The 24,755-nt window shown below is 43.5% G+C and overlaps 1 protein-coding gene and 9 non-coding genes across 11 annotated transcripts; 3 read left to right on the forward strand and 7 right to left on the reverse strand.

Annotated features, from left to right (window-relative positions):
* Positions 1-1,184: 1,184 nt before the first annotated feature.
* trnam-cau (transfer RNA methionine (anticodon CAU)) lies at positions 1,185-1,258 on the reverse strand. The gene has a single exon. It is a non-coding gene; the product is annotated as a tRNA-Met (tRNA).
* Positions 1,259-1,774: 516 nt separating this feature from the next.
* Positions 1,775-1,846, reverse strand: trnae-cuc (transfer RNA glutamic acid (anticodon CUC)). Its single transcript has one exon. It is a non-coding gene; the product is annotated as a tRNA-Glu (tRNA).
* Positions 1,847-2,468: 622 nt separating this feature from the next.
* Positions 2,469-2,542, reverse strand: trnam-cau (transfer RNA methionine (anticodon CAU)). Its single transcript has one exon. It is a non-coding gene; the product is annotated as a tRNA-Met (tRNA).
* Positions 2,543-3,587: 1,045 nt separating this feature from the next.
* trnae-cuc (transfer RNA glutamic acid (anticodon CUC)) lies at positions 3,588-3,659 on the reverse strand. Its single transcript has one exon. It is a non-coding gene; the product is annotated as a tRNA-Glu (tRNA).
* A 92-nt stretch (positions 3,660-3,751) lies between these two features.
* On the reverse strand, positions 3,752-3,825 carry trnam-cau (transfer RNA methionine (anticodon CAU)). The gene has a single exon. It is a non-coding gene; the product is annotated as a tRNA-Met (tRNA).
* Positions 3,826-4,055: 230 nt separating this feature from the next.
* On the forward strand, positions 4,056-4,128 carry trnar-acg (transfer RNA arginine (anticodon ACG)). Its single transcript has one exon. It is a non-coding gene; the product is annotated as a tRNA-Arg (tRNA).
* Positions 4,129-4,341: 213 nt separating this feature from the next.
* Positions 4,342-4,413, reverse strand: trnae-cuc (transfer RNA glutamic acid (anticodon CUC)). The gene has a single exon. It is a non-coding gene; the product is annotated as a tRNA-Glu (tRNA).
* Positions 4,414-6,093: 1,680 nt separating this feature from the next.
* On the forward strand, positions 6,094-6,166 carry trnar-acg (transfer RNA arginine (anticodon ACG)). The gene has a single exon. It is a non-coding gene; the product is annotated as a tRNA-Arg (tRNA).
* A 1,677-nt stretch (positions 6,167-7,843) lies between these two features.
* Positions 7,844-7,916, forward strand: trnar-acg (transfer RNA arginine (anticodon ACG)). Its single transcript has one exon. It is a non-coding gene; the product is annotated as a tRNA-Arg (tRNA).
* A 2,424-nt stretch (positions 7,917-10,340) lies between these two features.
* On the reverse strand, positions 10,341-24,755 carry rundc3ab (RUN domain containing 3Ab). Of its 2 annotated transcripts, none has more exons than XM_073866656.1 (11): positions 24,221-24,755; positions 22,941-23,056; positions 22,680-22,807; positions 20,932-21,017; positions 20,680-20,769; positions 19,391-19,472; positions 18,925-19,086; positions 17,911-18,068; positions 17,615-17,734; positions 15,476-15,576; positions 10,341-11,646 (listed from the first exon to the last, which is right to left on the reverse strand). In XM_073866656.1, exons 1-11 carry the CDS (start codon positions 24,325-24,327, stop codon positions 11,504-11,506), a joined length of 1,293 nt encoding a protein of 430 aa, XP_073722757.1. In that variant the 5' UTR covers positions 24,328-24,755; the 3' UTR covers positions 10,341-11,503. The 2 variants fall into 2 exon arrangements, with proteins under 2 accessions (XP_073722757.1, XP_073722758.1); XM_073866657.1 differs by lacking the exon at positions 24,221-24,755 and adding an exon at positions 23,607-23,879.

Here is a 24,755-nt window from a genome sequence, read left to right on the forward strand (position 1 = left end):
TGGAGCTTTTTTGCTTGGGGGTGCTGCGATCCTTGCCCTCGAAGCCAACTTTGCGCAGAACCCGGTGAAAAGGCAAGCGGACGTCAAAAGCACATTCCCTGACCGGGAACGAACCCGGCCCGCGGCAGTGAGAGCGCCGAATCCTAGCCACTAGACCACCAGGGAGGGCACATTCACTCTCAGACTGTGGATGCCCGGCACACTGTGCAGAAGAGAACAGGGGCTAACGTCGCAAACTAGTCGACAAAAAGTCTAGGTTCGACTCCTGGCTGGTTTGTTCATGTTTTTACTCCTCCCTCCCACACGTTGGGTGTCTGCACAAGGTTCTGATTGCTCTATTGGCGGAGCGCAGTACAGCAATTTAGCAGGCCAACCTTAGGACGATGGCCTGGAGGCAGTGGAGCTTTTTTGCTTTGGGGTGCTGCGATCCTTGCCTTCGAAGCCAACGTTGCGCAAAACCCGGTGAAAAGGCAAGCGGACGTCAAAAGCACGTTCCCTGACCGGGAATCGAACCCGGGCCGCGGCGGTAAGAGCGCCGAATCCTAGCCACTAGACCACCAGGGAGGGCAAATTCACTCTCAGACCGTGGAGAAGAGACAGACAGGCAATTTAGCAGGCACGCGGGGGACCACCCCATTTCTTATTTTGGTAGAGATGAAGCTTGGCAGATGTGCATGCCGATTTCCAGAATCCAGCTGTCTTTTAAAAAAATGACTGCGAAATCTTGTTGTAGGACCAGTGGTGCAATGGATAACGCGTCTGACCATGGATCAGACGATTCTAGGTTCGACTCCTGGCTGGTTTGTTCGTGTTTTTACTCCTCCCTCCCACACGTTGGGTGTCTGCACAAGGTTCTGATTGCTCTATTGGCGGAGCGCAGGACAGCAATTTAGCAGGCCAACCTTAGGTCGATGGCCTGGAGGCAGTGGAGCTTTTTTGCTTGGGGGTGCTGCGATCCTTGCCTTCGAAGCCAACTTTGCGCAGAACCCGGTGAAAAGGCAAGCGGACGTCAAAAGCACATTCCCTGACAGGGAATCGAACCAGGGCCGCGGCGGTGAGAGCGCCAAATGCTAGCCACTAGACCACCAGGGAGGGCACATTCACTCTCAGACCATGGATGCCCGGCACACTGTGCAGAAGAGAACAGGGGCTAATGTCGCAAACTAGTTGACAAAAAGTCACTGTGCCCCGTGTGAGGCTCGAACTCACGACCTTCAGATTATGAGACTGACGCGCTGCCTAACTGCGCCAACGAGGCACAAACGCAATGGCGGGTTCGAATCCAACTTCTGACACTCTATTGCCCTTATTGTAGCCTCTCCATGCTGTGTTTCATGGGTTCTTCCGAGGGAGCGTCATTTCAAAGACAGGCACGTGGGGGACCACCCCGTTTCTTATTTTGGTAGAGATGAAGCTTGGCAGATGTGCATGCCGATCTCCAGAATCCAGCTGTCTTTTAAAAAAATGACTGCCAAATCTTCTTGTAGGACCAGTGGTGCAATGGATAACGCGTCTGACCATGGATCAGACGATTCTAGGTTCGACTCCTGGCTGGTTTGTTCGTGTTTTTACTCCTTCCTCCCACACGTTGGGTGTCGGCACAAGGTTCTGATTGCTCTATTGGCGGAGCGCAGGACAGCAATTTGGCAGGCCAACCTTAGGTCGATGGCCTGGAGGCAGTGGAGCTTTTTTGCTTGGGGGTGCTGCGATCCTTGCCCTCGAAGCCAACTTTGCGCAGAACCCGGTGAAAAGGCAAGCGGACGTCAAAAGCACATTCCCTGACCGGGAATCGAACCCGGGCCGCGGCGGTGAGAGCGCCGAATCCTAGCCACTAGACCACCAGGGAGGGCAAATTCACTCTCAGACCGTGGAGAAGAGACAGACAGGCAATTTAGCAGGCACGCGGGGGACCACCCCGTTTCTTATTTTGGTAGAGATGAAGCTTGGCAGATGTGCATGCCGATCTCCAGAATCCAGCTGTCTTTTAAAAAAATGACTGCGAAATCTTGTTGTAGGACCAGTGGTGCAATGGATAACGCGTCTGACCATGGATCAGACGATTCTAGGTTCGACTCCTGGCTGGTTTGTTTCTGTATTTTTACTCCTCCCTCCCACACGTTGGGTGTCTGCACAAGGTTCTGATTGCTCTATTGGCGGAGCGCAGGACAGCAATTTAGCAGGCCAACCTTTGGTCGATGGCCTGGAGGCAGTGGAGCTTTTTTGCTTGGGGGTGCTGCGATCCTTGCCTTCGAAGCCAACTTTGCGCTGAACCCGGTGAAAAGGCAAGCGGACGTCAAAAGCACATTCCCTGACCGGGAATCGAACCGGGGCCGCGGCGGTGAGAGCGCCAAATCCTAGCCACTAGACCACCAGGGAGGGCACATTCACTCTCAGACCATGGATGCCCGGCACACTGTGCAGAAGAGAACAGGGGCTAATGTCGCAAACTAGTTGACAAAAAGTCGCTGTGCCCCGTGTGAGGCTCGAACTCACGACCTTCAGATTATGAGACTGACGCGCTGCCTAACTGCGCCAACGAGGCACGCACACAATAGCGGGTTCGAATCCAACTTCTGACACTCTATTGCCCTTATTGTAGCCCCTCCATGCTGTGTTTCATGGGTTCTTCCGAGGGAGCGTCATTTCAAAGACAGGCACGTGGGGGACCACCCCGTTTCCCATTTTGGTAAAGATGAAGCTTGGCAGATGTGCATGCCGATCTCCAGGATCCAGCTGTTTTTTTAAAAAATGACTGCCAAAATCTTGTTGTAGGACCAGTGGCGCAATGGATAATGCGTCTGACTACGGATCAGAAGATTCTAGGTTCGACTCCTGGCTGTTTCCATCGTGTTTTTACTCCTCCCTCCCACACGTTGGGTGTCTGCACAAGGTTCTGATTGCTCTATTGGCGGAGCGCAGAACAGCAATTTAGCAGGCCAACCTTAGGTCGATGGCCTGGAGGCAGTGGAGCTTTTTTGCTTGGGGATGCTGCGATCCTTGCCTTCGAAGCCAACGTTGCGCAGAACCCAGTGAAAAGGCAAGCGGACGTCAAAAGCACGTTCCCTGACCGGGAATCGAACCCGGGCCGCGGCGGTGAGACCGCCGAATCCTAGCCACTAGACCACCAGGGAGAGCACATTCACTCTCAGACCGTGGAGAGGAGAAAGACAGGCAATTTAGCAGGCACGCGGGGGACCACCCCGTTTCTAATTTTGGTAGAGATGAAGCTTGGCAGATGTGCATGCCGATCTCCAGAATCCAGCTGTCTTTTAAAAAAATGACTGCCAAATCTTGTTGTAGGACCAGTGGTGCAATGGATAACGCGTCTGACCATGGATCAGACGATTCTAGGTTCGACTCCTGGCTGGTTTGTTTGTGTTTTTACTCCTTCCTCCCACACGTTGGGTGTCTGCAGAAGGTTCTGATTGCTCTATTGGCGGAGCGCAGGACAGCAATTTAGCAGGCCAACCTTAGGTCGATAGCCTGGAGGCAGTGGAGCTTTTTTGCTTGGGGGTGCTGTGATCCTTGCCTTCGAAGCCAACTTTGCGCAGAACCCGGTGAAAAGGCAAGCGGACGTCAAAAGCACATTCCCTGACCGGGAATCGAACCCGGGCCGCGGCGGTGAGAGCGCCGAATCCTACCCACTAGACCACCAGGGAGGGCACATTCACTCTCAGACCGTGGATACCCGGCACACTGTGCAGAAGAGAACAGGGGCTAACGTCGCAAACTAGTCGACAAAAAGACGCTGTGCCCCGTGTGAGGCTCGAACTCACGACCTTCAGATTATGAGACTGACGCGCTGCCTAACTGCGCCAACAAGGCACGCACACAATGGCGGGTTCGAATCCAACTTCTGACACTCTATTGCCCTTATTGTAGCCTCTCCATGCTGTGTTTCATGGGTTCTTCCGAGGGAGCGTCATTTCAAAGACAGGCACGTGGGGGACCACCCCGTTTCCCATTTTGGTAAAGATGAAGCTTGGCAGATGTGCATGCTAATCTCCAGAATCCAGCTGTCTTCTAAAAAAAATTATTGCCAGAATGTTATTGTAGGACCAGTGGCGCAATGGATAACGCGTCTGACTACGGATCAGAAGATTCTAGGTTCGACTCCTGGCTGGTTCGATCGTGTTTTTACTCCTCCTCCCACACGTTGGGTGTCTGCACAAGGTTCTGATTGCTCTGTTGGCGGGGCGCAGGACAGCAATTTAGCAGGCCAACCTTAGGTCGATGGCCTGGAGGCAGTGGAGCTTTTTGCTTGGGGGTGCTGCGATCCTTGCCTTCAAAGCCAACGTTGCGCAGAACCCGGTGAAAAGGCAACCGGAAGTCAAAAGCACGTTCCCTGACCGGGAATCGAACCCGGGCCGCGGCGGTGAGAGCGCCGAATCCTAGCCACTAGACCACCAGGGAGGGCACATTCACTCTCAGACCGTGGAGAAGAGAAAGACAGGCAATTTAGCAGGCACGCAGGGGACCACCCCGTTTCTTATTTTGGTAGAGATGAAGCTTGGCAGATGTGCATGCCGATCTCCAGAATGCAGCTGTCTTTTAAAAAAATGACTGCCAAATCTTGTTGTAGGACCAGTGGTGCAATGGATAACGCGTCTGACCATGGATCAGACGATTCTAGGTTCGACTCCTGGCTGGTTTGTTCGTGCTTTTACTCCTTCCTCCCACACGTTGGGTGTCTGCACAAGGTTCTGATTGCTCTATTGGCGGAGCGCAGGACAGCAATTTAGCAGGCCAACCTTAGGTCGATGACCTGGAGGCAGTGGAGCTTTTTTGCTTGGGGGTGCTGCGATCCTTGCTCTCGAAGCCAACTTTGCGCAGAACCCGGTGAAAAGGCAAGCGGAAGTCAAAAGCACATTCCCTGACCGGGAATCGAACCCGGCCCGCGGCGGTGAGAGGGCCGAATCCTAGCCACTAGACCACCAGGGAGGGCACATTCACTCTCAGACCGTGGATGCCCGGGACACACTGTGCAGAAGAGAACAGGGGCTAACGTCGCAAACTAGTCAACAAAAAGTCGCTGTGCCCCGTGGGAGGCTCAAACTCACGACCTTCAGATTATGAGACTGATGCACTGCCTAACTACGCCAACGAGGCATGCACACAATGACGGTTTGAATCCCACTTCTGACACTCTATTGCCCTTATTGGAGCCCCTCCATGCTGAGTTTCGTAGTTTCTTCAGAGGGACCGTCATTTCAAAGACAGGCACGTGGGGGACCACCCCGTTTCCCATTTTGGTAAAGATGAAGCTTGGCAGATGTGCATGCCGATCTCCAGGATCCAGCTGTTTTTTTAAAAAATGACTGCCAAAATCTTGTTGTAGGACCAGTGGCGCAATGGATAACGCGTCTGACTACGGATCAGAAGATTCTAGGTTTGACTCCTGGCTGTTTCCATCGTGTTTTTACTCCTCCCTCCCACACGTTGGGTGTCTGCACAAGGTTCTGATTGCTCTATTGGCGGAGCGCAGAACAGCAATTTAGCAGGCCAACCTTAGGTCGATGGCCTGGAGGCAGTGGGGTTTTTTTGCTTGGGGATGCTGCGATCCTTGCCTTCGAAGCCAACGTTGCTCAGAACCCGGTGAAAAGGCAAGCGGACGTCAAAAGCACGTTCCCTGACCGGGAATCGAACCCGGCCCGCGGCGGTGAGAGGGCCGAATCCTAGCCACTAGACCACCAGGGAGGGCACATTCACTCTCAGACCGTGGATGCCCGGGACACACTGTGCAGAAGAGAACAGGGGCTAACGTCGCAAACTAGTCGACAAAAAGTCGCTGTGCCCCGTGGGAGGCTCAAACTCACGGCCTTCAGATTATGAGACTGACGCACTGCCTAACTACGCCAACGAGGCATGCACACAATGACGGTTTGAATCCCACTTCTGACACTCTATTGCCCTTATTGGAGCCCCTCCATGCTGAGTTTTGTAGTTTCTTCAGAGGGACCGTCATTTCAAAGACAGGCACGTGGGGGACCACCCCGTTTCCCATTTTGTTAAAGATGAAGCTTGGCAGATGTGCATGCTAATCTCCAGAATCCAGCTGTCTTTTAAAAAAATGACTGCTAAAATCTTGTTGTAGGACCAGTGGTGCAATGGATAACGCGTCTGACTACGGATCAGAAGATTCTAGGTTCGACTCCTGGCTGGTTCGATCGTGTTTTTACTCCTCCTCCCACACGTTGGGTGTCTGCACAAGGTTCTGATTGCTCTGTTGGCGGGGCGCAGGACAGCAATTTAGCAGGCCAACCTTAGGTCGATGGCCTGGAGGCAGTGGAGCTTTTTTGCTTGGGGGTGCTGCGATCCTTGCCTTCGAAGCCAACGTTGCGCAGAACCCGGTGAAAAGGCAAGCGGACGTCAAAAGCACGTTCCCTGACCGGGAATCGAACCCGGGCCGCGGCGGTGAGAGCGCCGAATCCTAGCCACTAAACCACCAGGGAGGCGCATTCACTCTCAGACCGTGGAGAAGAGAAAGACAGGCAATTTAGCAGGCACGCGGGGGACCACCCCGTTTCTAATTTTGGTAGAGATGAAGTTTGGCAGATGTGCATGCCGATCTCCAGAATCCAGCTGTCTTTTAAAAAAATGACTGCCAAATCTTCTTGTAGGACCAGTGGTGCAATGGATAACGCGTCTGACCATGGAACAGACGATTCTAGGTTCGACTCCTGGCTGGTTTGTTTGTGTTTTTACTCCTTCCTCCCACACGTTGGGTGTCTGCACAAGGTTCTGATTGCTCTATTGGCGGAGCGCAGGACAGCAATTTAGCAGGCCAACCTTAGGTCGATGGCCTGGAGGCAGTGGAGCTTTTTTGCTTGGGGGTGCTGCGATCCTTGCCTTCGAAGACTGAGACTGACGCGCTGCCTAACTGCGCCAAAGAAGCACGCCCACAATGATGGGTTCGAATCCCACTTCTGACACTCTATTGCCCTTATTGGAGCCCCTCCATGCTGTGTTTCGTAGTTTCTTCCGAGGGACCGTCATTTCAAAGACAGGCACGCGCGGGGGACCACCCCGTTTCCCATTTTGTTAAAGATGAAGCTTGGCAGATGTGCATGCTAATCTCCAGAATCCAGCTGTCTTCTAAAAAAAATGATTGCCAGAACCTTGTTGTAGGACCATTGGCACATCGACTCCTGGCTGGTTAGATCGTCTTTTTACTCCTCCCTCCCACACGTTGGGTGTCTGCACAAGGTTCTGATTGCTCTATTGGCGGAGCGCAGAACAGCAATTTAGCAGGCCAACCTTAGGTCGATGGCCTGGAGGCAGTGGGGTTTTTTTGCTTGGGGATGCTGCGATCCTTGCCTTCGAAGCCAACGTTGCTCAGAACCCGGTGAAAAGGCAAGCGGACGTCAAAAGCACGTTCCCTGACCGGGAATCGAACCCGGCCCGCGGCGGTGAGAGGGCCGAATCCTAGCCACTAGACCACCAGGGAGGGCACATTCACTCTCAGACCGTGGATGCCCGGGACACACTGTGCAGAAGAGAACAGGGGCTAACGTCGCAAACTAGTCGACAAAAAGTCGCTGTGCCCCGTGGGAGGCTCAAACTCACGACCTTCAGATTATGAGACTGACGCACTGCCTAACTACGCCAACGAGGCATGCACACAATGACGGTTTGAATCCCACTTCTGACACTCTATTGCCCTTATTGGAGCCCCTCCATGCTGAGTTTCGTAGTTTCTTCAGAGGGACCGTCATTTCAAAGACAGGCACGTGGGGGACCACCCCGTTTCCCATTTTGTTAAAGATGAAGCTTGGCAGATGTGCATGCTAATCTCCAGAATCCAGCTGTCTTTTAAAAAAATGACTGCCAAAATCTTGTTGTAGGACCAGTGGTGCAATGGATAACGCGTCTGACTACGGATCAGAAGATTCTAGGTTCGACTCCTGGCTGGTTCGATCGTGTTTTTACTCCTCCTCCCACACGTTGGGTGTCTGCACAAGGTTCTGATTGCTCTGTTGGCGGGGCGCAGGACAGCAATTTAGCAGGCCAACCTTAGGTCGATGGCCTGGAGGCAGTGGAGCTTTTTTGCTTGGGGGTGCTGCGATCCTTGCCTTCGAAGCCAACGTTGCGCAGAACCCGGTGAAAAGGCAAGCGGACGTCAAAAGCACGTTCCCTGACCGGGAATCGAACCCGGGCCGCGGCGGTGAGAGCGCCGAATCCTAGCCACTAAACCACCAGGGAGGCGCATTCTCTCTCAGACCGTGGAGAAGAGAAAGACAGGCAATTTAGCAGGCACGCGGGGGACCACCCCGTTTTAATTTTGGTAGAGATGAAGCTTGGCAGATGTGCATGCCGATCTCCAGAATCCAGCTGTCTTTTAAAAAAATGACTGCCAAATCTTCTTGTAGGACCAGTGGTGCAATGGATAACGCGTCTGACCATGGAACAGACGATTCTAGGTTCGACTCCTGGCTGGTTTGTTTGTGTTTTTACTCCTTCCTCCCACACGTTGGGTGTCTGCACAAGGTTCTGATTGCTCTATTGGCGGAGCGCAGGACAGCAATTTAGCAGGCCAACCTTAGGTCGATGGCCTGGAGGCAGTGGAGCTTTTTTGCTTGGGGGTGCTGCGATCCTTGCCTTCGAAGACTGAGACTGACGCGCTGCCTAACTGCGCCAAAGAAGCACGCCCACAATGACGGATTCGAATCCCACTTCTGACACTCTATTGCCCTTATTGGAGCCCCTCCATGCTGTGTTTCGTAGTTTCTTCCGAGGGACCGTCATTTCAAAGACAGGCACGCGCGGGGGACCACCCCGTTTCCCATTTTGTTAAAGATGAAGCTTGGCAGATGTGCATGCTAATCTCCAGAATCCAGCTGTCTTCTAAAAAAAATGATTGCCAGAACCTTGTTGTAGGACCATTGGCACATCGACTCCTGGCTGGTTAGATCGTCTTTTTACTCCTCCCTCCCACACGTTGGGTGTCTGCACAAGGTTCTGATTGCTCTGTTGGCGGAGCGCAGGTCAGCAATTTAGCAGGCCAACCTTAGGTCGATGGCCTGGAGGCAGTGGAGCTTTTCCGCTTGGGGGTGCTGCGATCCTTGCCTTCGAAGCCAACTTTGCGCAGAACCCGGTGAAAAGGCAAGCGGACGTCAAAAGCACATTCCCTGACCGGGAATCGAACCCGTGCCGCGGCGGTGAGAGCGCCGAATCCTAGCCACTAGGCCACCAGACCACCAGGGAGGGCACATTCACTCTCAGACCGTGGATGCCCGCCACACTGTGCAGAAGAGAACTGGGGCTAACGTCTCAAACTAGTCGACAAAAAGTCGCTGTGCCCCGTGTGAGGCTCGAATTCACGACCTTCAGATTATGAGACTGACACGCTGCCTAACTGCGCCAAAAAGGCACACACACATTGACTGCCCCTTGTGGTTGGTTGTGTTGCATTTAAGTGTTTTCACAGAAAATTTCTGGATTGTAAATATTAAACATGTTTAATATTTACGGCTCGCGATCGGGCTGGCTCCGACGTTCTGCCAATCAGGTTCGGACACTCTTAACACACCTCACGCCAAGGGAAAATCTGATAACATAATCTGTAGAACCATCTGCCTCTCCATGGGAACATAAGATTAAGATATCAAAAATCTGTATTTTCATAACTTTGACCAAGTTTGGGGACAATCACCTAAATCCCTTAGGGTGAGTATTTAAAAGTTCATGCATCTTTTATTGTATTGTATAAAAACTATATTGTATGGCGGAAGACCACTTTGTTTGCAGCACTTCGACCTTGGGCGCAGTAATATTGATGGAAGTTTGAGCAAAGAGAGGGAGTAGTCAGGAGTGATGATGTTACAGTGCGCCGAGGTCGAAGTGCTGCAAACTAAGTGTTCTTCCGCCATACAATATAGTTCTCATTTTTATACTCTTAAAAAAATCGCCAAATTTTATCTTAAAATAGGGAAATCATAGAAGTGTTTGGTGGCTTCTAATTTATCCCTGCTTGGAACCCAAGGAATGAATGGGGCTAAGCTAAATGCTAACACATTCACGAAGCGCTGTACAAAGATTAAGTGCACGCATTGAAGAAAGAGATAGGTATGTATTAATTTGTCTAAGTTGAGGTAAGAACATAAAATATTGAAAAACGGTTGTGTTTTCCTTTAAGGGCCCCAAACACATTTAAAGACATTTAAAAGGAGAAACAATAAAGCCCTTTGCACTTTCAGTGCTTAAGCCTTAACACAGTAAAATACTTCTCACATATTTTTTGGTTAGAGTTTAGTCTATAACTATGAATATACAATTAGAGGAGGTTTGTCTAACGCAACTTAGTTAAGGAATAATATGGAAAAATAGAGCAGTCAAAAAAGTTAGGACAAAAAGGCAGTTTTATTGCGATTGTAAGTGACAAACAGCATAGATTCCAATGGCTTTGAAATAATTAAATAATGAATGATATAATGAACAAAAATTCTAATTCATAAAGGTTAACTAACACAACACACACGCATTCCCAAACAGACTTTCAATTGCACTGACAATGAAGCAGAAACATTTCTTAGCTCAGTTTTTAAATAATGAAGATACAAATAAACAAATGTTTCAAATCTGCTGTTGAACATATTGTTAAGATGCAACAACAACAACAGATTATCAAAAAATGTCAAAACATACAGTACAATACAACAGTATGGAAGAGGTTACATATACTGGTCCATTAAAGCATAGCCTTTTGCATGGTGTCTTCATAGAGTTTGAATGGTGTCAAGTTGGCAGCAATGGCCACGGTCATTCTTTTAGCAAAGTTGCCGTCATGTGCAAAGCGATCCGATATTCAAAGGTGTTTCGAGGAGCAGGACAAAGAAATAAGGCAGCTATTCCAGAAATGTCTTTCTTTTATCTACCACTGTAACTATACAGTAAACTGTACATATCCTTATTACCAGTTCTTGTATGTATGGTTGAGAATTCAAATAATTTAGCAAAGATTTATTATATGAAGATCACAAGAAAACACTAATTTGTAACTTGAATATAGTTCGCTTTCACACACCATTATTTTTACTGTGTAAATGTCTGTATGAGTCTGTTTGTGTTTTGCAAGTGTGCATTCCTATACAGATTTTAAAGGGTAACAGAACATGTGAAGCTGTGTTGGGCTATAAGACATGAACATACAGTCATAGTGTTAACTTAGGGAGGTCTCATGTCAGCCAGTGCATAGTCCACAGTGCCCTAACTCGCCGAATATTCACAAGACATGTTACAGCAAAGACATTCAAAGATAGACAGGCATTTCAAAAATCTCAACAGAATTGTAATGCCTGATAAAAAAGAAGGGTGCTAAGGAATAGTTTGGCTGTGTTAAAGCATTAACATTTAGCCAAGACTACATTAAAACAGAGCAATATGAGACACTAAAATAAAAGAGTGAGATCCTGCACAGACTATAGGTGAGCAATTATATCTTTGAATGACTTGGCTGACAGTGCAACTTCTCTCCGCTTGTGATATCAGTCTCATTTGGTGAACCCTAGCTGGGTGTTAGAGCTGGACTGGGCTCAGCGCTGATATTCACCAGGCACTCTGTGGACCTCAAGCTGGGCAGGGACTTGCAGCTGGGTAAAGAGGCCAAGGAACCACAAAGACCTAACATGGAGGGAGTGTAATCTTTTCCTGTAAATCCGAGAGAGAGAGAGAGAGAGAGAGAGAGAGAGAGAGAGAGAGAAAGAGAGATTATTAGAGATTAGGTATTATTATTGGAATCTAAAATAGCATTTTTAATTGGAAAACATGTTTGACCACTTTAAACTTTTGACATTTTTCTAAAAAAGGATCCACCAGGTCAGTAAATTAGAGGTGGAAATTTTTATTCAATTTCAGTTCCTTCACCATATTTTTTTCTTGTGTATTTTAATGTATTAAAGAGCCACACAGATCCAAAATTACCTGTATTGCAGTGTGTCATGTAGCTGTCCATCAATGTAAACAATGTTCAAAGTAGTTGAACCAAAAAGTGCACGATTAATAAAGTTATTGGCTTCTAAAGTAGAGAGTCGACTCTGAAACGCTGAAACAAGTCGTCATATGGATTGAATCTCCTGCCTGACTTTATCCACGTCACACGAACACTTTGCATAATAATCTCCGCCTACAGCCTTGAGAAACGAAAACTATGACCTGCCCACAGCTAGTTAGTGTGTAAACATCATATCACGCTGTGTTTTCAGTTTGTGCTGTTTTCACTACCAAAGGATGAAGATATATGAAGAATTTGTGGTTAAAACACTCATCTATATAAATGACTGGTTTGCGCATAGAACGCTTAACGTAACAGCGTGAGGTGAAGCCAGCGCAGAGTTCGAGCCGCCATCTTGGTATACCCAACCGGCAAAGGGCGTCATTGACTTCCATTCAAAATCATGTTTTAAATTCACCCGCTTTACAGCGTATCAGTCACGTAAGATTATTTTTAGGATATGCGTACGTAAATTAACTGTTAATTCTGGTGTTATTTGCAATGTTTATCTTTTAATCGGGCAGGAAAATGGATTTATAAAAAACGTTAAGGTGAGTGTGTCTGCTGCGTACTGTTAATGAGACGAGTATAAATAAAGTTTTTTTTTGACAGTTAGCTACACGGTCAGCGTCACTTGTAAGTTTAGATAACATAAAACCAGCAAATTATTGCATGCACATAGGGTACAAAGTATGATTATTTATTTAGATTTCAGAATGAGCACGTTTGTCATTAATACTAAATATGCTGCGGTCTGTTTGCTGATCTATACTGTAATGAAGATGAATGTATAATAACTGATTAAAAACTAAAATGTACAACTTTCAGTAAATAACTATGAACATGTTTAGGACGTTTGTGTTGTTGTAATAATGTACAGGGAGACTTCAGATATAAAAACGAAGACTAGTAAAGTGATGTTTTATCATTAAAATCTGATAACGTCCATTGATTTAATAGAATGTTTGGCCATACCAACATGGCGGCGCGGTGGCTTCACAGTTGTGACGTCATGCGCAATCCAGTCATTTATATATATATCAGTGGGTTAAAATGACTTTTTCAGGGAGGGATTTACTAAACAATTGGCTGTGAAGAATCAGTGGTTAAAATTACTTTTTCACGGAGGGATTTACTAAACGTTTGGCAATGAAAGATGGTTCAGTACCCACTTTATTTGGAACAACATGCATCTCCTTACCACAACCTGTAAGTGTGATTATAGCTACATACTTGCTTAAATGAGTGTAAAAATGTTAATGTCTGTCGTCGTTTTTATAACCTGGACTAATGCTGAATGAAGTCGTTGTTCAAACTCTTACATATAGAATAGATTTTAAGGTATTGTTACTCGTTTATAAATCACTTCATGGCTTAGGACCCAAATACATGACAGATATGCTAACTGAATATAAACCTACAAGATTACTCAGATCATTAGGATCCGGTCAGTTAGAAATACCAAGGGTTTACTCAAAACAAGGTGCGTCAGCATTTAGTTATTATGCCACCTCTAGCTGGAATCAGCTTCCAGAAGAGATCAGATGTGCTTCAACAGTAAACACTTTTAAAGTCGCCATGAAACGGAAGTAGCGATTGCCTTATTTTCCCCATGGTGACGTATATCCGAATGAAACAGCTTTTGAGATTAAATAAGGCAGGGCTGGATTTGAATTTGTCCATCGAGATCTGATTGGATGGTTTGAAGTTGGGTCGTGTTGCTAATTGCTAATCGCTGCGATCTTCTCCCGGACCCCGCCCACCTGCCATACTTATGACCGGAAATGAAGAGAGATCGTTTTGATGAGGGGAGGAGATTTGCATTTTTGATTAAAGATTATGAGCACACAAAATTTTAAAAAAAAGGAATGAAGCTCACAGATAAGTCATTTGTTAATAATACCACAATATTAAAAAATATAGATAGTTTTTCATTTCAATTTCATTGCGACTTTAAATCTAGATTAAAAACACATCTGTTTAACTCTGCATTTACTGAATGAGCACTGTGCTGCTTCACACTGACTGCACTTTTAACTCAAGTCACTTTTACTTCTATTTGATTATTTTTAACATTTTAAACAGTTTTTATTAAAATCACATTTATTTTCTTTAATTGTTATTCTAAATTCTCATGTATCTTTGTTTTGATTGTGATTATATCGTGCATCTATTATTTTTACATTTTCTTTTTTCTCTTTTATATATTGTTTTCTCATTTCTATGTAATGCACTTTGAATGACCTCTGTGTATGAAATGTGCTATACAAATAAACTTGCCTTGCCTTGCCTAATATACTGTCAGACAGTCATGTTAGCAAAGGCTAATGCATGCTGCACTTACGGTTTTGCTATGACCCGGTTAGCTTACATAAATGCTTAAATGGGTGTAAAATGTTAGTTTCTATCATCGATTTTATTGCTTGGATTAATGATGAATGATGTCGTTGTTCAAACTCTAATATACTGTCAGACAGTCACGTTAGCAAACGGCTAATGCATGCTGCACTTACGGTTTTGCTATGACCCGGTTAGCTTACATAAATGCTTAAATGAGTGTAAAAGGTTAGTTTCTATCATCGATTTTATTGCTTGGATTAATGATAAATTATGTGTATTGATGTCGATAATGTCTTCTCAGTAAATCATGTTAGCACTAGGTCAATACATGTTGCACTATTGTTGGTCTGTGCCACTGATTTGTGGTCTGTGCGGAGACTTGTCAGTTGACCAATCAGAGCAGAGTAGGCTACTGAAAGGTGACGTTAAGGCAGACTGAGTCGTTGAACGGCTTCACACGAATCGTTTGGGGATCTCTGAGAAATGGGGTCATTTTACATTTATATTTTGAGAAGATTACAGTGTTTTTTTTTGACCTTGCATGCATTTAAACCTGTTGTCCGGGACTTATAAACAGTGATAGGACACTTAAAATTGTCATCTTACTGGCTTTTTAAGACACATGTAGTTATTCATTTAATATGTCCTGCTGTGAACAAAGACTCGCATGAGGTACTGAATGACTGGCATGCCTCCTCTGGTTCAGTCGGTCATCAGATCTCGTTCACGATCATGTAATTCGTTCATGTCGATCATGACTTCGTTCAGACTCAGATGACTGACCAGTTCACACTATTGTCAGTCTTTAACAGCAGGACAACGCAACACAGAATTGTGTGCATACTTAAAAGTGCATCATGACATCAAAACATAAATACAACAGCAATAATAAACAACAAACAATCTGCATGTGTATAAATACACTTAAAACAGCTTGTTAAGTCTTTTCCGGCCATTGACGAGTTATCTCATCCAGAAAATTGCATGAAAATCAACTTAAAAAATCATAATAAAATGCTGGCACTGGCTGGAAACCTTTTTTCAAAAACTCTGGCAGGGAAAGAGCATTTTCGTAGCTAGATTTTCCAAGTGGAATTTGACCTAGTGGTGACATAAAGACACTGTACAGACTTTTTAAATGCATACCTGTTGTACACCAGGCTTGTCCGTTCTGTTTACCTTCCACCCTCTGAACCTGTGAATCTGACATTAGATTGATATGTGGCCCAGGGCTGGGAAAACTGCCCCTAAAATACCAAAACAGAACCACAGTATAAGGCCAAGTATCTGTCAGTTTTTGTCAGATTGTTAGGTGTAGCATCTTAAGCCTCTTAAGCATCACATTCTTTTGTTAAAGGTAGGGTATCACATTTTGAAAAATGGTAACGGTAGCCGATTAGCAATGAAATCACAATCCCACCCTCCATTCAAATCGCCATCCAAAGTCTCGCCTCTTTCAAAACACATGAACACGCACAGATCAGACGGTCACATCTCATGTCTCATTCACCGGTGAGAAAACTTTGCAGTACAAAGTGAATAACACTTCCAAAATAACCAACATAAACAACTGGTTTACATCAGAATTACTTAAAGCACACTTTCGGTTGTGTAGACGTAGTAACTATATTGTTACGCTAATCCGTAAACGAACACAAATTTCATAAGCAACACAATGTATCATCAAAGTAGAAAATCTGAATCCATCTAAATACAAACATATCGCGTACCTACCTTACCAAAATAAACAGTGCAACGACCCTTCAGCTGTTTGCATCTCGTGGTAAAGCAGTAAAGTTACCGATGTTCATTTGGATTTTTGCTGATCCAGCCAGTTTTTGCTGTTGTCTTTACACTGCTACCAGTTGAACATCGCATACAATTTAAAATATTACTAATCACCTACAAAGCCTTAAATGGCCTAGCGCCCTCATATATTAAAGAACTACTATCAGAATACAATCCACCACGTAAACTGCGATCACAAAATTCTGGTCACTTAATTATCCCTAGAATATCAAAAGTGTCTAAAGGTGGTAGATCCTTTTCCTACTTAGCCCCTAAGCTCTGGAATGATTTACCAAATAGTGTTCGAGTATCAGACACAGTCGATCAATTTAAATCTAAACTTAAGACATTCTTCTTTAACAAAGCATTCACATAAAATGTCCAGTAAATGTACTTTTCCCGCAGTAGTTATTTTGTCTAGAACAAAGCACTCACATACCTCATATGGGTAATATACTATTGCCGCAATAGTTAGCCTGTCTGGAACCGAGCTGACTTAAACCACTATAATGTATGACACTCGCATTACATGCGAACGGCCCCTACACCAATAGAACTCTGTTTTTCTCTCCCTGTCTCGTTCTCGACCCCGAGGACAATGAGACAAACAGACCCAGTTCCTGTTGCTGTGAAGGTCATCGCACCACTGATCTACTGGCTGTCCTTCAACGTGATGCCCAGCCGATGGGCGACCAACGACCACCGGCTGAACCGCTTACCGCTTTAATCCGCTTACCCGCCTCCTATCCCTACCGTATCTATATATATAAATATATATTAATTCCTCCCAAGGGCTTTTGTCCTTCTAGGAGTTTTTCCCAATGGGTTTTCTCCTAGGGGGGTTTTTCGTCCCAGGGAGAGTCAGCCAACTTAGGCTTAACTTAGCACTGTACTGTATACGTTAAATTATTAATAGGCTCGCTTGTACGGTTTAACCTTAGCAGCTATATTCTACTTCTTATATTATCTATTGATTTTCTGTGTTCTCCTTTACATCTAATTAACAATTGTGAAAAGCGCTATATAAATAAAATTGAATTGAATTGTTGTTATAAAAGATGTCTTTCGTTTTGTGGCTTCTGTGCAGGTTGTCAATTCAGCAGGAAAGTTTGCCATTCTCGCTGTTTACAGACGGGAGGTGAGGGCATGTGAACGCGGCGATGACGTATGGTGTCTGCGTGAACAAGCTGCGCGGTGGGCATTCAAATTACGCTTACGGATGAGGGACAAACAAGCCAACGTCCGTTCGGACCGAGATCTATGATTGGTTGAACATTTTTTGGTCCTAGGCCTTTCACAGATGACATAAATTTCTACAAATACATTTAAACAACTTAACATAGTGATTGCTATCAGGATGTGAGGAGACTTTTAACCAGCATAACTAAAAATGTTTCAGGATCAAATGTGATACCCTACCTTTAAATAATAAAAAAATAGCTGATTGGTGGTATTTTTGTGTAAACTGTTTGCTTAGATAAAAGAGACTTTCATCACCTGTTGTACAGTTTTCTATCCTCCTGGTTGTTGTAGTCTTGGTGTGTCGGCCATTGGTTAACAAGAGGAATTGACAAATCCTTAGACAGTGGATGGGATTCACCAGGAATCAGACTTGTCCTGTGATAAGAGTAAGAAGCACAAATATATTATAGACTTTGTGAGTCAATAATGCAAGGTGTGTGTGCGTGTGTGGGGGGGTTGGTATATGTGGTCTACGGGGACACAGGATGTGCGTCTACGGAATTGTCCCCGTAAACCGCATATGCCAACATGTGTGTATGTGTTGATCTTACAGTTGTTCCTGTAGCTCCAGCACAATGTTCTCCAGTTCTCTCTTCTCTTTCTGGCTCTGGTTCTGAAGTTCGTCTAGTCCAGCTTTTAATCTCTTATTCTCGGACTCCACGTTTTTCAACTGAGATTCACGCAATCTCACCAGTTCCTCAAGATAACCCTAAAACAAAATTAATATAACCCACATGATACATTTGACTTTTTATGTTACTCAATCACGACTGCATATCTTATGCTGCGTACACACCAAACATGAAGCATCGCGTTCCTCGCTATAGATTTAACTTTGTGTCATGCTCATTTTTCGCATGAATTTATTTTCAACTTGCTTAAAGATGCATTTGAGGCAATCACGGCAATCGCGTCGCCCGGCGCGAGTTCGCATCTGTTCATGTCTTTGCATTGACTTGTATGTAATCTACTTGCACAAATTGTTGAATTTGCGCTTGGTGTGTTTGCCCCATTATACTGTTGTGTGTAGAAATGTTGGAGAATAACTAACAAAAATTTGCGATGCTACTACATTTTTAACTAGCATAACATTCTTTTGATTGTTTTCCAACAAACGTCAGGGTAACACGACAAAACAATGCATTGCTGTTTTTTGTAAATCTACTGCATGTGAAGCTTTAAAGCAAATTTCTCTCTATCTCATATAAAACACTGAGAAGTCTAACTAATTTTGGGGGGGTCTATTTCTGTAGTGTATTACTACAGAAAACAATATGCGAAATTTGTGAACACTTTTTTTGCATTTTTACTAACAACAATTTTACTATTATACAAAATCTTTTATATATTTTTTAATGTTTTAAGTTATTTTAAACCCATCTAAAAAGTCATCTATAATTACCCCCCCCCACACACACACACACAGTGTCCCCACAGTGAATATCTGCCATTTTCAACCCTGAGTGTAACCAATTTTTAATTAGATTATACAGTAAAATAGTTATTTTAATTAGTTATATAGTATTTATATTGTAGCTTGACAAATTACAATTTCATTTAGTAACCTTTTGTGCATTTACGATCTTGAACCTCTGCTCCATCTTGCGGCACTTGTTTCTCCAGCTCTCCTCATCGGTGACTAGAGGGATGTATGGATGCTCAACACTCTCATCGCTGTTACTGCTGTCCACACTCTGACCATCTTCATCATCACTGAGGTAATCATAACTAAAACACACACAACATTGCACAGTATCTTAACATAACAGCACATATCAAAGTGCATCAAAAAACCACAGACTGAATTTGAACTAAAAAGGTTTCAAATAAACATTCATTTAATTTTAGAACTATAGTATAAATCTTAAATACAGTGTCATACTGTATATAATACCATATGTCATCATATAGCTTGAGCTTTAATTATGATACAGAATACTTCAGAATAATATAGAAACAACATCATATTTGTAAATAGGCATTCATTTTCTGTATGAAACGGTTGTAAGAAATGTAGGTAATGTAGTTTTCACTTTGTGTGAATTTCAGATAAGGAGTGTAGTCAATAACAGCCTCAGACTTCCCATCTAATGCCTCCCCTTTCAAACAAAAACTGTCAAGAAATACGAAAACAACAAACATTATACAACATCCACATTATTGATGAACTGTATACAAACACAAACCTATAACCATTACATTTATTACTGAAAAGTAGTGATAAAAATATTATTTTAGTCTATGTGTATAAAGTCTTATTGTAAAAAGGATGTTGTCATAGAAGATGTTTTAACTCAAATTTCAACAAACTAAGCGTATGGTCTAAAGCGCACGGTGCAAATCCACTTTTCCTAGTTTAACAACAGGAAAAATGGTTTGTGCGCCTGGTGCACAGTCTAAAAGGGTTGTTCCTATTCTCGTAATGAGTAATGGGTGTGTTTTGGGCGTAACGTGCAATAAACCAATAAGAATCTCAGCTCCCATTCCCTTTAAAGGCCAATTCCCTATTTACATGGCAGAGTTTGTAAGCTGAAAAACTGTAAGCAGAGAAAGAAAACCAACAGTTTTTTTAAGTTAAAAATTGAGTTGTGTTTTATTTATTGAAATGGTTATTTGTGTAATTAAATCTTTGGTTATCGTTAAAAGCCGTTTCAGCACTGGAACTGTTTTGAAAAATATCACTATGGTTCTCATCTCACCATATTAATTTGTATAGGTACAAAGTCATCATATACAATAAATCTGTGGGGTAGCATTTAAAAACATTATTAGTTCAATATTTGCACTTTTTAAAAGCAAAAAAAAAAAAATACAGGTGAAGCAGCTCTTCACGTCTTCTGAAGTCCTGTAATCTCTCATCATTTATGTTCAAGTGATACAATAATAATCTTTTACATTTTAATCCTTTAATTTGTCATATTTAAAAATGTTTGTGTGCTGCTGCGCGTCCATGTGTGTGTATTAAGCAAAGTGTACGTGCGTTGCTATATTACTAACATGCTCTTTAAATAACAAAAATAATATTGCACCATTGACTTTAGTTGGTCAATGACGTAGTCTATTTTAGTTGCCTCAAAATAGCAACACGCCAACAATGCGCCTCAACACACCTTGTTTTCAGACCAGCACGCCCATGGGCACACAAATGGGTGCAAATGCAGTTGCTAGTTAAAAAACGTGCCTCTGGACGTGAAAAAGATAGCCTGTGTCAGGCTGAAACTAGCAAAAAACACATGCATCACACCTTGCACCGGGTGTATGATAGGGCCCAAAGTGTCTGTCTTCTATGATGATCCCATTTTTTTTATTCTCTCTCTCACCTAAAATCAATCGCTCCGAGTCCAATGAGCATCCCGGTCAGAACAGTGGCTTCTTCTCGCAACATGATGGCACCTTCATCATAAAATCTCCTTTATACAAGCACACACAGATCCATTTATTAATATTCACCTTTTTTTTAAATGGTTTAATGACATACTCATGGACAGGACGGTAGAAATTGTGAAGTGTGTTAGTGGTGAGATACTATTGATTGAGTTTTTGTTATTCAGGTTTATCTCTTTTAATCTGACCTGGTGGTACGGCTGTCTCGTAAAGCAGTGCCGATGTATTCGGACAGACGTTTCTCCATAAGTGCAACCCGTAGCCATGCTCTGCCCTGCAGACATAAAGAAACTTATGCAATTACACATATAAATCTTGTCTATTTATAATTCATGTAAACCTATATGGATTTTTAATGCATATTTTGCAAAAAAAATATTTTACCAATTTAATATATTTATGCAGATCCTTTGAAGGAAACAACATAATTCAACAAAATGTGATATGCACCTGAAGACAACAATAAGAAATTATTGTTCTTTATGAACATTCATTCCAATTTCTTTAACATTTCATTCATTAGTAAGAAAGGATTTGAAGTTTTTTTTCCACATCATTGTCATGCAAACATAGCCTTATACCGTAAATACAGTAAATTAATGAAACAGTTCCTGACACAAAATGATTGTGTCATGGTATCAGATTGGTAATACTATGGTACTTTAATACCATAGTGCTGACAATGGTATTAAAGGCTTAGTCCATTTTCTTTAAAAAAAATCCTGATAATTTACTCACCACCATGTCACCCAAAATGCCGATGTCCCTCCCTGTTCAGTCGAGAAGAAACTATGTTTTTTGAGGAAAACATTGCAGGATTTTTCTCATTTTAATGTACTTTAATAGAGCCCAACACTTAATACTTAATTCAACACTTAACAGTTTTTTTCAACGGAGTTTCAAAGGACTATAAATGATCCCAAACGAGGCATAAGGGTCTTATCTAGCGAACGATTGTAATTCTTACAAGAAAAATAAAAAATATGCACTTTTAAACCACAACTTCTCGTCTAGGTCCGGTCCTGTGATGCGCCAGCGTGACCTATCCCTTTAAGTACACATAGTTACATGTATTTAGTTGAGTAGGTACACTGTAAGGGGGCGTGCACACCAAAGCATTTAAACGCAGCTGAAAGCGCCAGGGGGACGCCAACTGTAGGCACTTGCCAGCTTTATCAGCTGAGCGCTTTGGTTGCTATAATTCTTTTGCTTTGTTTATCAATCATTGTACGATGTGCCAGTTGGTTGTTGTGATATTTGTCCCGCCCCCCTCCACTGTGATTGGACAACCGAGTGAAAAGTGACATTAGCTGGGTTTCCATCCAAACGTGATGCGAATCTTTTCAAAATGTGCAAAAAAAGTAAAACAAAGAAATGCAAATTAAGTGTGTTTCCATTAAGTTGTTTTGAGCCAATGGAGCTTGGTAACCTAGTAATCAACAGTCAACAAAACAATGTACGCATGGAAAATCGAGACAGGACTGCATGTAGTCACGATGGGGCATTTTATTAATGTATTTGCCGTGCAGCTTGTCAAACTGAATGCTGTGCACAGAAGAAGAAATGCAGACTTTTATGAAGGCACTAGCCGCAGCAAGGACAATGCGACGACGTTGAGCCCCATATATGGTAAAAACAACATCAGCGGAAACAGCTAGAAGGTCAAAACTTTTTTTGCGAAAATTTGGCGTTTTCATCACTTGTTTTCGATGCAATACTTCAAAATGCGCATAAAATCATGGTGATGGAAACATGGCTATTGACAAGCTGAGCATTTCATCCAAAGTTATAAATTTTTCAACTCTACTTGCCACTTGCTGGCTTTTTTGAAAAGTGCAGCGCTTTTATTGAAAACATACGCCGGCATAAACGCTTTGGTGTGCTACCTAAGTGCCCATACTGTAAAGTGCATCTATTATACAATTTAAGTCCTCACCTTTGCTCGTGAGGAGTTGATGTTCTCCATGTTCTCAATGCTGCTTATGCAATTATTGGGCACTTTACTGCAGGCAAGGCGAATAAAGTCCCAAAAACTGCGCTGACCATCGAACCAGCTTCCAGAACCTGCCAAACATGTAGATGAGGAGTGAGAGATGTATTCATATCCATTTCTATTTATTGCCTTAAGTATGCCCTAACATCCTTTACATGGTTAGGTAGTAAATGCATGTCTTTTGATTTAATGTACTTTCTTAACCTTTAAAGCGGTGACTGAGGATGTGTTCCAGAATAGCAGCAAAGTTAATGAACTCCTCAGACGAGTCATCGATGGGCTCTGCAGTGTATTTCTCCAGCAGCGTCTTCACAGAAAACCTGCCATACAAACATATCATCTGTAGGTTATACAAGCTAATCATTATTATAACGTTTATTAAAGATTTATGCACATCTAAGGTCATCAAATGTATAAAATATCACTAATGAATATACTAGGATTGCACAGTCACTAAACATGTTAAACAAAATATAATATACAATAATAACTTACAGTCTCTGTTTGTTTAATGGTCTGGCTAGTGGCTAAACTAGTGGATCAATGCTATGTAAAGGGGGGTTTGGCAGCCGAACTGTAATTAAAATTGTATACATTATATAGTACACATTTTACACAGTACTAGCTCAGTGTGGTTTTTGATTACATGTATACTTTTCACATTATGGCAACACACACTGGGATAGTATCAGCCTCAAACTGATAAATACTGCACACAAACTGTACATCCCAGGGTAAAGAACGATGTTAAATATGAAACAAGATAAGGGTAAAATTGATGCTAAGTGTGAAAAGGAGACAGGTACACCAAGAAGTACACAAATTTAAACTGATGATCTGATGATCAGTTCTTTTAATGTTTCAGATTACATGAATCTATTCCTGTCGATGACAAAGCAAGCAGTGACTTCAGCAATTGTTCTGTCCACAACAATGACCCTTTCAGCAGCAGGCCAAGCCAACACTCCCCTTCATAACAGCACAATAGAGGCCTGACAGCCAATGGCTGGATAGAAGAAGCCTTCAGTAAAGATTTTGGTCGTAATTTATAAAAGCTGCCATAATAAAAACCGTATCCTTTCAGCGCATCCCTGATGTATGCCGATTCCCTGAGGTACCGGCCACGCATGCTGCCCTTGCTGGAGGAAGGTTGTCGTCATAGCAACGACATCATCCGGGTAACGGAAATTCATCACACAAACCGTGTAACGTCCTGTTATAATTTTATCTCCATGTATCCATGAGCTTATTATTAAAAGAATAAACACATTTGTTTTAAATTCGTAATACTGTTGAACTTTCTATACCGCCATTCGTTTGCCTGGGATATCTTAAAATCTTAAACCGAGATGGCAAATAATGAAATCATGAACAGGAAATACATTGACTCTGATCCAATAAAGGTTTATACAGCTCAGTTTTTATCATATACATACCAGTTATATTTCCACAGTGCACGTATGGCATCTGAAAGCTTCGCTCACCTGCACACCGTGATGAGGTTTTTTCTCTCCACGGCGATGCTCCTGGTCAAGCCTTTCTTGGACTGTGCCCCCATAGCCATCGCGGACTGTCTGTAACACTGCTCCATCCCACAGGACGCCTCCCTTTACGCCATAAATGTGCACACAACCGCATTCAGAGATGATGCATTTGATACAGGCGAGCTGAAAATGTCATGCTCCACTTATTTAAGTGCGGGTGAACGACGCTGTCAATATCGGTCGCTGTTAAAGAGATGCGCGGATGGCGAGCTCGTCTGCACCCCTCCTCTATACTGACCTCATCATGATCTCAGCATTAACCAGTTCAACGAAAGCTTTTTAGAACGATGTCCTTTTCATTTTCCAGAGGCAATCTTGGTTTGAGTAAGACGATAATTCTTAAAATGGTAAACGTATACGATTTATTTGCTGGTAAGGTTATTTCAAGCGGGACACGTAGTGCTGGAGGATTCGTACCAAGGGCGCACAGACGTCTACATCGCTGCTGTGCAGTTAGCGGTAAAGGCCACTAGAG

The sequence above is a fragment of the Misgurnus anguillicaudatus genome, chromosome 4 (genome assembly GCF_027580225.2).
Source record: "Misgurnus anguillicaudatus chromosome 4, ASM2758022v2, whole genome shotgun sequence".
NCBI classification, from domain to species: Eukaryota; Metazoa; Chordata; class Actinopteri; order Cypriniformes; family Cobitidae; genus Misgurnus; species Misgurnus anguillicaudatus.

Excerpts from the sequence above, each read along its gene's own strand:
- rundc3ab (XM_073866656.1), bottom strand. The coding sequence starts at position 24,327 with ATGGAGCAGTGTTACAGACAGTCCGCGATGGCTATGGGGGCACAGTCC. Across the intron at positions 21,018-22,679 it reads TCAACTCCTCACGAGCAAAG|GGCAGAGCATGGCTACGGGT; the intron begins GTGAGGACTTAA and ends TTATGTCTGCAG. Across the intron at positions 20,770-20,931 it reads CGAGACAGCCGTACCACCAG|GAGATTTTATGATGAAGGTG; the intron begins GTCAGATTAAAA and ends GCTTGTATAAAG.